We start from the raw sequence: 12,196 nt of genomic DNA, 5'->3' as shown, positions 1-12,196 counted from the left end.
TCCTTGGTGTGGGCACTTTTAGAGGCAACCCCTGGAACACTTGGTAAGGCCCACCTTCCACACCCTGCCTTCTTGTGGAACCAAGGCTTTGCAGATCAGAATGTGTGGGGAAGCAACAAAGGTTCCTCTCTCGTGACTCTTGCTTCTGTCCCCTTCCACCTGTAGATAAGACTGTCCATGCTATGCATCGGGACCTCCCTTGTGTTTGGCCCCATTCTGGGAAAGAGCTGGCGACTCTACAAGGTGTTTATGCAGAGGGTCCCAGACAAGAGAGTGGTGAGTAGGCAGCAAGTTCACAATGCGTGGTTGCAGATGGCAGCTCCACTATTGATTAAAAGCTAGAAAAGCTTGTGCAGATTTCTGGGCCTAGCTCCTTTTAGGATATCTGAAGTTCTTGCTCCTCACTTAAAACCTTGGAGTTGTGCGGCCTCGTAAAGCCCCAGGCCTGGAGGGCTGGGGATCAGTGCTGTCGGAGAACAGGTCTTTCAACCTGGGGTCTGCTCCTGCGGGTGTGTGAGCTGGCCAATACCTGGTGCTGGGGTGGGGAGAACAAGATGCCCAGAGAGACTATTGCTTGGCACAGGGATGAGCTGGAAGTGGAGGGACGAGAGTGATTGCAGAGAAGCTATAGCAAGTAAGCAGAGTTATTTCCCTCCCTGGAGCCTAATTCTTTTCTACGTAGAAGGTAGTCCTCTGTACTGAGAAGGGTGTGCCCAGAGCAGTCAGCAAGGAAGAGCACACCCATTCAGCAGATAGAATCAACCCTAGAAGTTATGTGGCAGCCAGATCACCTCTGTGGTCCCCAACCCCCAGGCTGCAGTCTGCTACTGGTCCGTGGGCTGTTAGAAACTGGGCTGTGCATCGCCACCTGAGCTCCCCACCCCCACGCTCCAACCCTGGTCCGTGGAAAAATTGTCTTCCATGAAATTTATGAACTGGGCCACACAGCAGGAGGTGAGCGGCGGCCCAGCAGGTGAAGCTTCATCCATGAAACCAGCCCCTTGTGCCAAAAAGGTTGGGGTCCACTAAATGTCCCTGATATCAGGCATCAACTTGGCTACATTCCCCCATTTCGTTAGTTAGGTTCCCTGATAGGACTGGCCAAACCTCAACACCTGACCATCAGCCTCTTTGGCTGCATGCCCAGAGGTTGCCCAGACCTGATCTATCATTCAGTTGGTGTTTACTTCTCTGGAATGATGGGATTGTTTTTTTAAGCAAATGTTATTGAATCATGGGGTATACTTACCAAAAGCTCAGCTCTGAGTAACCATATGGATGAAGAAGATTATCTAAAAGGACAAAAAATTCATCCATCCCTCTAGAACACTGATTGCTTTTTTAAAAATAGCTTTTTTGAGGTATAATTGACATGCAATGAACTATACATAAAGTATATGATTTGATAAATTTTGACATGCATATACACCCATGAAACATGGTATATAATGAACATACCCATCATCCCCAAAAGCTTCCTCATGCCCCTTTGTTATCTCCCCCTCCTGTCCAATCCTTATGTCCCCCTTCCTGACCTCAGGAAACCATTGATTTGCTTTCTGTCACTATGGATTAGTTTTCATTTTCCAGAGTTTTATGTAAATGGAATAATACAATATGTACTCTTTTTCTTTTTGGTCTGGCTTATTTTGCTTACATAATTATTTTATGAATATTATAACTATTCACCCATGTTGTATGCACCAGTAGTTCTTTCTTTGTTAGTGGTGAGTAGTATTCCAATGTGTAGACACATTTGCTTATCTCTTCAACCTGTTGGTGGATGTTTGGGTTGTTTCCAGTTTGAGGCTATTAAAAATAAAGTTTCTATGAACATTCATGTACAATTCTTTGTATAGACATGTGCTTTCATTTCTCTTGGAAAAAACCCTGAGAGTAGAACGGTTGGATCATGTGGTAAGTATATATTTAACTTTTTAAGAAACTGCCAGACTGCTTTCCACAGTGATTGTACCATTGTGTTAATACATTCCTACCAGCAGTGCATGAGAGTCCATTTCCTGCACATCCTCGCCAACATTTGATTTGGTCAATCTTTTTTGTTTTAGCTATTCTAACAGATACACGTAGTAGTATCTCATTGTGGTTTTAATTTGCGTTTCCCTAATGCAGTGTTAAGCATCTTTTCTTACACTTACTTGCCATCCATATATCTTCTCTGGTGAAGTGACTAGTCAAATTTTTCACCCATTTTTTTAAATTGTATTTTTTCTTTTCTTATTATTGAATTTTGAGAGTTTTTTTAATATTCTGGATACAAGCTGTTTCTCAGATATATGATTTGCAAAGATTTTCTTCCAGTTTGTCTTTTAATTTGCTTAAGTGTCTTTCAAAAAGAAGATATTTCTAATTTTGATGAAGTCCAATTTACCAATTTGTTCCTTATGGATCATGATTTTGTTATTATATTTCAGAAATTTTCCCTCACTTAAGGCACCAAAAGGCTTTCTCCTATGTCTAAACTTCTAGAAGTTTAGAGTTTTAGTTTTTGCATTTAGGCCTATGATCCATTTTGAGTTAATTTTGGAATATGGTGGGATGTATTGATTGCATTTTATTTTTTTAAAGATGGACATTTGATTGTTCTAGCATCATTTGTTGAAAGGATTGTCCTTTCTTCACTGACTTTCCTTTGTATCATCATTGAAAATCAGTTGTCCATAGATGTATGGATCTATTTCTGGATTCTCCATTCTGTCTCACTGTGTGTAGACTTTCTTCTTCTCTTTCAATGTTGTTTGACTAATTTAGGTCCTTTGAATTTCCATATGAATTTTTTTAATCAGTTTGCCAGTTTCTACAAAAACTCTTGAGATATTGATTGGGATTGTGTTGAATCTATAGTTCAAATTGTGCAGAATTGACTCTTACCAATGCTGTCTTTTGACCCACGAACCCATTTATTTAGGTTTTCTTTAATTTCTCTCAGCAATTTTTTTGTATTTTTCAATATAGGTCTTTCATGTCTTTTATCAAATTTATATCTAAATATTTTATATTCTTATGCTATTGGACATGTTATTTTTTAAATTTTACTTTCCATTTGTTGCTAATATATTGAAAGATTAATATAGTTGATTTTAGTATGCTGCAACCTTGCTAAACTACATATTAGTTCTAATAGCTATTTTGTAGATTTTATCAGATTTTCTGCATAAATAATCATATAATCTGTGAATAGAGATAGTTTCTTTCCAAGCTCTTGTCTAATGGCACTAGCTAGAAACAATAGTACAATCTTGAATAGAAGCAGTGACGGTAGATATCTTTGAATTATTCTTGATCTGATGGGGAAAACACTCAATCTTTCAAAACTAAGCATGATGTTAGCTATAGTTTCATTTTAGAAGACATTTATCCAGTTGGGGAAGTTCTATTTTATTCTACTCTATTCTGAGAGTTTTTATCAAGAATTGATGTTGGGTTTTGTCAAATGCTTTTTCTGTATCTATCGAGATGGTTTTTCTTTTTTAGTTTATTCACATGGTGGATTACATTAAGTGATTTTAGGATGTCAAACCAACCTTGTATTCCCGAGATAAACTCTACTTGGTCATGATGTATTATCCTGTTCATATATTGTTGCATTTATTTTTGTAAAAATTTTGTTTGGAATTTGTATATTCTTGTTCATAATGGATATGCTCTGTAGTTTTCTTTTCCTATAATATCTTTTTCTCGTTTTGTTATCAAGGGAATACTGGCTTTATAGAATAAGTTGGGAAGTATTCCCTCCTCTTCAATTTCTGGAAGAGTTTGAATATAATTGTATAATTGGCACTCATGTACATGTGTCTTATGATAGCATATTTCCATTTCTTCCCATCCCAATCTTTGTGGTATTTACTTTTAAATATGTTATAAGCCTTATACAATTTTTATTATTTTTGTTTAAACAATTATCTTTTAGAGATATTTAAATAATGAAAATTAATCATGTATTTTTCCATGTAGTTACCATTTCCAGTGCTTTTTTTTTTTGCCACTTAATACTTTTATCCAATATTAAATCAAGTTTGAGGCAAGACATTGAATGGAAGATACTTGAATGGGAAGATAATAATTTCCCTCCTTGATAGATAATCTCTAGCCATCAGAGTTCAGTTATTTGATGGCTTGGTAAGCAGTGTTCCTTGAGTTTTCCTTTCTGACCTGAAGGGATTCACTGCTGATGGACAATAATTCTTGAAGTTCCTTATTTTCAAGCTCTAAGTGGGCTAGTTTTTCCTGAATCTTACAAAATTGGTCATCATCCACCAGAACTGCTTTCCTGGTCACTTCTCCCATTTCACAGAAGCTGTCGATCTGACTCAATTTCTGCAGCATGAGACTGGTGAGCTTTCAGGAATGGTTCAGCATCCCCTGCTTTTTTAGCAGCCGTTAACTGTAACATCTGTGTCTGGTACTTGCTCATGATGAGTTCCAATGCACCCTGGTGTTCCTCCAAGGAAGCCCACAGCTCTCTATTTTCCTGCTGCAAGTCTCTAATCTGTGTGTTCTCTTGGGACAGCAGAATGTGAGGTTCGTATTTGGACATGTCCTTTATATCAGATGCGTCTTCTTGATACTGGTCCAGAAGCACAGTCCCCGCCTCCCAATAGCTGTCACCCGCTGGTGCAGGGCCTCAAACTGATCCACTGCCGACTTGGAGGCTGCATCGTGCGTGCTCCTGCAGCCTCTCCGGCAGCATGTTGGCATCCATCAGGGTCTTTTCAATGGTGCAGCTCACAGCGGCGGCACGACCCCTGTCCCACCAGTGCTCTGAATTTCCTATATAGATCCTCAATTTTATCCAACGTTATTTTCCTTTTGCCTGAAGGATATCTAACATTCTAGTGTGAGTGTGCTAGTGCTGAATTCTTTCAGCTTTCAGCTTTTGATTATCTGAAAAAGTCTTTGTTTCGCCTTTGTTTCTGAAAGACATATTGCTGGGTACAGAATTCTAGATTGAGGTTTTCTTTTTTTCTTTCAGTACTTTGAAGATGTTCCTGCACTGTCTTCTTAGTTGGCCTTGTATCTGATGAGAAGTCTGATGTCTTTCTTATCTTTGTTCCTCTACATATAATATGTCTTTTTTCACTGTTTGCTTTGAAGATTTTCTCTTTATCTGGTTTTGAGCAGTTTGGTTAGGCCACTGATTTGTTTTTATCTTACAAACACCTTGAATCATATAACTGGTCGTGCTTCTTTCTTTTACTGGTTGTCAAAAGCTCAGATCCACACTTCTGCCCCAATTAATGAATGCTGTACACACTCCTCACCTGAGCCTTTATTATGATAAAGGTTTATTTCTCCTTATTTTCTCTCCTTCCTGATATTTTTCAAGGTTTTAATCCTGTCGCATTATATATTTTTTCTTAATTTTATTTTTGTAGTCACAAAAGTAACACATTCTCTTTATATTAAGTCAAATAGAGACAGTCCCCAACTTAGGATGGTTTCACTTAAACTTTTTCAACTTTACAATGGTGCAAAAGCAATGTGTATATTGTAGGAACCATACTTCAAGCACATAAACCACCATTCTATTTTTCACTTTCAGTACAGTATTTAATAAATTGCTAGGATATTCAACACTTTATAATAAATTAGATTTTGTGTGAGATGATTTTGCCCAACTGTAGGCTAATGTGAGTGTTCTGAGCACATTTAAGGTGGGGTAGGTTAAGCTATGATGTTCAGCTGGTTAGGTGTATTAAATGCATTTCTGTAATTTTCGATGAGTTTATCAGGATATAACCCCATCATAAGTCAAAGAGCATCTGTAGTTTATATGCATATTAGGAAAATGTCAATAATTCCTCCTGCACGCATCTCTGAAACTCACCCTCTGAGTTAACAGTTATTAACAGTTTGATGTGAAAACTTCTATATCTCTCTATGGGCTCATACAAACATATCTAGACATAATAGTGTATTTATTTTATAAGACCGCTTGAATCCTTTGTGGAAAAATGTAGGCTATGAAAAAGTTAAATAAATAGAAATGCTCATTAGTAATAATGATATCAACATAGAAGTCATTGCAAATGTTTGGTGTCTGTTTCCTCTTTGATGGCTGGATTTGAAGGTCCTTGGGAGGGCTGATCCCGGAGCCTATAGCTCAGAGCACGTGGGACACTCTAGCCCCTGTATCATATAGCCAGCAAACAAGGGGAAGTTCTGACCTTGACTCTTTTGCAGATTATCAAAGACCTGCAGTTGCTGGGGTTGGTGGCAGGCCTGGTGATGGCTGATGTGATCCTGCTCGTGACCTGGGTGCTGACTGACCCCATCCAGTGCCTCCAGATCCTCAGTGTCAGCATGACGGTGAGGGGCCCAATCCCTCGAGACTCTAATTCATGGACTGGCCTGGCCTCTGTGGATACACAGGGGTCTTCCCTGAAACAAGAAGATAAAGGACTCTAGAGGAAGGAGAGTCAGCAGCCAGGGCTGCCATGAGCACCTTCCCTGAGTCTGCTGGGTGTGCTGCTGCGCCCACTGCCCCCCCACCCAAGTGTCTCTTCGTGGGCCTCCACTGAGATGTCAGCACACTGGGATCTGGCGGTTATCTCTGCTTCCACATTATCAATGCTGAGAACTTTCCACCATGAGCAGTTCCCTTCCCCTAATTGCTAAAGGTAGAGGTAGCCTTTGGAGGTGGTCTTTGGAGCCGGTCAGCCCTGGTTCAAATCCCAGCCCTGCCAAGCTCACCAGCTGTGTGACCTTGGGAAAGTTACTTAACCCCTCCAAGTCTCTGTTTCCTCATAGGTAAAATGGAGATAATAATACTACCTATTTCACAGGGCTGTGATGAACATTAAGTGAAACGATGCAAGTAAAGGACTTAACTGTTCTGGGTACATAGTGCTCAATTAATAGGAATATGTCTCCAGCCTTACAAGAAGCTGAGGAATACAGGGGAATCGTTACATTGCAATGTTCGTGTTTAAAGTTTCAACTGTTGGCGAACAGCTGGTCCACGATGAAATAGTTTGTAATGTTGCTGAGGCACCGATCTGAATCACTGTGGTGGCAAAGCGCATGACAGGGCGAATCCCACTGCCAGCAGGCATGCGCACGTCAGCCCGGCTTTGTCTTTTCCTCCGACTCACAGCCACTCTCATCTAGTCCCTAACGGAGTCACCTCCATTTGACAGTTTTTACGTCCTGAGGGGGCAATCATGTGCCATAGAGGAGTTCCCGCTCCAGGGTGTTCACAGAGATCTGTGTGTTCCTGGTAAATGTGGGCACCCTCAGCCCTAACTCGGCCTTCCTCCTAGGTGACAGGGAGAGACGTGTCCTGCTCTTTGACCAGCACCCAATTCTGTGCTTCCCGGTACTCTGATGTCTGGATTGCTCTCGTTTGGGGTTGCAAGGTAGGTAGCCACATCTCCCTGGGATGCAGTCTGTCACCAACAAAATGCATATGAAGAGGGAATTTCAGGAATTAATGAGGTGATGACTACAAAGAATCTTGAACTCAGAGGAGACCTCTGTTGATGCATAAACCTCAAAGCCGTGACCCTTTTTATTTTTCTACTTTTGGTTTGAGGGGGGTCACTTTTCCAACTCTTTGAACTCCCTCATTCAGTCCTCCCCAAAACATCTGCAGTTTTCACAGTTTCTCCCATTTCTTGGTCTGGTTTTTTAATTGACTTAGCAATACTGGTTTTCTTCCCAGCTCCCCTGCAAGAGGAGTGCTGAGGAGACATTTGACCCAGCTTAATTTGTTCTCCTAATGCCCCTATTATGTGTGTTTCTTCAGGATTTGGGTCAAGGTATCCTGCTACCTTTCGCCTCCCTGACTTTCTTGCTCCGGTTGGAAGCAGTGCTGGCTCTGAGACAGATGGCAACATTCATGGTGTCCTTTGAGGGGTTCCCACTGTCTCAAAATGTCTCCCATACTGCACCAAATCTCCCATCATGAGACTCGTTTGTCTCTGTTAGATGTGGAGAAGTAGGATATTATTTCCAGAGGGTACAGGTTACCTGCACAGGGCACTACGGGAGGTCATCAGAACAGGACATCTAGTTTTCAGCCTAGAGGGAAGAGAACTGGCTCTGAGGGGTATAGGGCAGGCCTGTTTCAATGAACAGGGCCAGCCCTATGTGGCAGGAGGCTGTCCGCTGACTATCAGGGCAGGGAGGACTGGTTGATTGACTGATGGCAGAGGAGGTAGCATTTTTGTAGAAATAGATGGCCTTCAGAGGTAAACTCGACCCACTCCACCACTAGGAAAGTCTACGAGAGGTTGCTTCTGAGGAGCAGGCCTGGGGCTGGGCAGGGCTAGAGCAGGGAGATATTGCTTTCTAACTTACGTGCATAAGTTATTCTGATAGAAACGTTTTTAAGAGAAGACTCTAGGAAGTGAACAGCTCTTGATCACTAGTATCTTGATAAGGTTAAGAAAATGAACTTCAGAATGTGACAGACAGACCAGGGTTTGGATTCTGACTCAGGCCCTTCCTAGCTGACCTGGAGCCTCACTGAATGAACCTCACTGAGCCTCAGTTCCCTCATTGTAAAATGGGCATGAGGATAATGTCCCTTCAGAGCCGCTCCGAGTTTCTAAAGAGTTCATGCATGTTAAGGGTTTCAGCCACTCCTGGCCCACAGCAAGAACTCAATACATGTTACATATTATTATTATTGTTCTTCCGCTGCCCCCAGGCAGTTCTGGAAAATACAGTGCCTCTTTTGCTTCCTTGAGTCCCTGTAGAAGAGCATGTCCTGCCCAGCCCAGAGACCTAGCACGTCGTCCACAGCAACTCACTTTGTGACTCAACTTGATGTATCTTCTCCATTGCCTTTTATATACGCCCATTTCCATTGTATTTCACTGTAATGTCTCTGCAGGACAAAGAAGGAAAAGAGTGCTGAGCATCAGGAAACTTACTGAGCCAGACCCTGTAGGCTCCCTGGCCAGTGAGGCGCTCCTGCAGAGGACCCCAATCTCCACATTAAGTTCTGTGACCCCCGACCTGAGCCTGTCGCCCCCCTGCCTCCCACTTCTCAGCAGTTAAAGCAAATGGCACGCAAGGATCAGATAAGACTCACTCAGACATGAGCCGTGGATGTGTAGAGACTTTATTCATACTGATTTCTCTTTCAACAAGAATTTTAATGGAATCAAAATCTTTAAATGGAATCATATTTGAATATTTCAAAATCACAGAATTAATTTCATTCACATTTGATTGAATTACCGGTAATCCAGCTCTGCTGAATGCCGCCTGACGGCGTCAGTTACCCAAAAGTCAGGCCCCGCTGGCCTCCTGACTTATGTGTCCTCTAGTTGTTGAAGATCTCAGGGTGGCCACATTTGGCCCTCGGGCCCCATTTGGGACACCAGGGCACCTGTAGGCATCTCTGTCAGGCTGACTCCTTCCCTCCTGGCACAGCCATTTCTCCAAAAACTTATCTTTAGGACATCTCTGCAGGCGGAGTTGGCCAGGTTGTATGATTTCAGGGTCACCAGCAGATGTCCTGCTGATCCCTGACCTTACTTTCTTTGTTAGGTCTTCCTCTAAATACCAGGGTCCCCACCCCACGTGGTCGCGCCCATGGTGTCTTCACATTCTGTGTTATAAGCATGGACATTTGTGTGCTCACCTTAAATCTACCTACCAGACTAGGTGCCTTGAAAGCCAGGACCATGACATATTCTTCTTTGTAGCCCTGTTTGCTGCCCTACACTTCGTATGACACTTTGCATATAGAAAGGTGAACATATGTTGAACTTAGATATTGTTTATTATTGATTAAAGCTTTGATTCCTGCATAAATGCAGCTCCTCTGGGAGAGGCAGCACTTCAAGGTGCTGCGAGATATTTTCTCCTTAGTACAAACGAGAACGAGAACGCTGAGAGCAGGTTTATATTCATGGGAGAGAGGAAAGAATAGGGCCCTGGGTTCCTTGTGCTGGGGGCAGGGAATGTCACACAGAGGGTGAAAAGTATAGATGGGGCTTTTGCTGCCTGTGCCTGCCCCACAGTCTTGCCTAGGTCCCAGCTCGTCTTTGTTCTCCTCTTTTTTCACCCTTCATCTCCCGTAAACACTCCCTGGCACAGAGCCGCTGCTATAGACAGGCTTTGTGTCAATTAGAAAAAGGCATTCCTTCTAGGCAGATGCAGCCTTGCAGGTGCAGGGCTTGGCAAGCAGATGGTGCCTTTGGGTAAATTAGAAAAAAGAGCCCCTTCCTTTGGGCACTGCCCCTGCCGTGGCACGTGACTTGACAAGGAGACCACAGGTCAATTTCCGCTTCCACGTGCCTTCTCAGCTCTGTGCAGGGTGCAAAACTGCCCGGTGGATGTGGGAGCTCCCACCACCAGCAGCACCCTGTGCCCACTGCCCTCCTAGTGCCCGACGGCCCTTTCTGTAGGGCTCCTGCCCACTTGTATGATCCTGTGCCTTGTCCCAGAAGAGTCCTGTATGATGGCTGACTTGCCAATTTCTGATAAACTTATCCTCAGTGAAGGAGAGGAAGATAACATTTATGAAGTACCTACTAGGTATGAGGGGTTGCCCTAAGCGTTCTCCTATGTGTTACCTTAGTAAATCCTCATAGCAATCTTAAAAGTAGGTATTATTATCCCAATTTTACAGAGAAGGAAATGGATTCCAACCCTACTGCTCTTTAACCTGTTGTTCCACTCCCTTGAGCCTCTGGTTCTCCTCCCTGCCCAGGGTCTGCTCCTGCTGTATGGTGCCTACCTGGCTGGCCTGACTGACCATGTCAGCTCTCCTCCTGTGAACCAGTCTTTAACCATCATGGTTGGGGTCAACCTCCTGGTACTGGCTGCTGGGCTGCTTTTTGTGGTCACCAGATACTTGCACTCCTGGCCCAACCTGGTCTTTGGACTCACGTCTGGAGGCATCTTTGTTTGCACAACCACAATCAACTGCTTCATCTTCATTCCCCAGGTATGCTCTAGGAAAACTCTTGCAGGGCTGGTCCTCTTAGTCACTCTAGAGTTTTCACGGGGCACAAAAAATTGCTCATTTTGTTTTTTACTAATAACCCCTCCATGCCATTTGTTGGAGAGTCAGAAGGAAGACAGATTATCCTAGTGAGCTGGCCACCTCTGTCCTTCCTTGCTGTCCTGGAGGAGCACAGCTCTGCTCCCTGTCACAAGGAGGTCAGGCCAGAGTGGGCCAAGTAGTGGTGGCAACCTCCATTTCCACCCTTCACACCTGCCGCGCCTGTTCCTTGGGGGGCTGCCTCGCAGACCTGCTTCTCCGCCCACCCTCCAGTCTGCTGCACTCCTTCCCAAGGCCCCTTCATTTCAATGTTGTTTCTTTCACTAGTGTGGGAGTGAGGAACCTTTATGTCTTTCCAATTGGGGGTTGCAGATTCACAGGGAAAAATCCATTTGGAACTTTATGATTTAAAATGCTTTTCCTTTTTTCTTACTGGAAGAATGTTTATAGAACATTCCTCTTCTTTTTACAACAAGGAGAAATAAAAACCAAATAAAAATATATTTCATATTATGGGGATTAAGAAAAAAAATCAAATGAGGGGAGAAGCTAGAAACAGGAATATATCCAGACAGCAAAAAAGAAGGAAGATTCAGAGGGAAAGAAGATGGATCCATAGGCTCAAAAGGGCAAGTGAGCTGTAATGTTCATGCCGCGCCCTAGGGACCACTGAGCCACAGACATCAAAGTTAATGAATTTGGCATTAGGCACTTTCGTATTTCTCCTAGTTCTCCTTTTCTTCCCCTTGAGGCCTCCTTCACCCCACTCCTCCCTCAAGACCCGATCCTGATTCCCACAGCAGCTTCCAGTTCACTATGAACTACGTCCTCACGTCCTCATGAGGGAGCTAACTGATAATTTAAGTGTTGGCGGGGGGAGGGTGATGGTGTATTTTTCAAAGAGAGACTGTACTTTGGGATGTGATGGTGTAACACAAGCATGGGCCCTTCACTCTTCTTCCTGCTCATAAATTCTCATTAAAATACTCAACAGAATAAGTAACAATGGAAAAGTCTGCAGCAGCAGCACTAGAAACCAAGGATGGATATTGCCTCTGTGCCAGACACTGGAGGAATTTTTGCCGAATCTTAATGTTGTAAGAACTGGAATGAAGGAAGCCACTGAGAGCGGAGGCTTATTTGTCTGGGATATAGCAGAAATGGGCTCTGAAAAGCAAGTACTGTTCCTTCCTAGGAGATGGGGATGATGGG

At 43.1% G+C, this 12,196-nt stretch overlaps 1 protein-coding gene and 1 pseudogene across 2 annotated transcripts in view; one reads left to right on the top strand and one right to left on the bottom strand.

The window, feature by feature from the left end:
- The window catches only part of GPR156 (G protein-coupled receptor 156), a 76,726-nt gene that overhangs the window by 54,069 nt on the left and 10,461 nt on the right, over window positions 1–12,196 (top strand). The window contains exons 4-7 of one of the 2 annotated variants that reach the window (XM_012640441.1): window positions 166–276; window positions 6,205–6,318; window positions 7,284–7,379; window positions 10,691–10,927. In XM_012640441.1, coding sequence (XP_012495895.1) covers window positions 166–276; window positions 6,205–6,318; window positions 7,284–7,379; window positions 10,691–10,927 — 558 coding nt within the window. Of the gene's footprint in view, window positions 1–165; window positions 277–6,204; window positions 6,331–7,283; window positions 7,380–10,690; window positions 10,928–12,196 lie in introns of both variants that reach the window. The other variant, XM_012640433.1, reaches the window with a different exon arrangement.
- On the bottom strand, window positions 4,126–5,835 carry LOC105806316 (annotated as a pseudogene).

The sequence above is a fragment of the Propithecus coquereli genome, unplaced genomic scaffold, assembly GCF_000956105.1.
Source record: "Propithecus coquereli isolate 6110/MARCELLA unplaced genomic scaffold, Pcoq_1.0 Scaffold10, whole genome shotgun sequence".
Lineage (NCBI taxonomy): Eukaryota > Metazoa > Chordata > Mammalia > Primates > Indriidae > Propithecus > Propithecus coquereli.
Note: the sequence above shows the minus strand (reverse complement) of the source record. Positions and strands in the feature narration are given on the sequence as shown.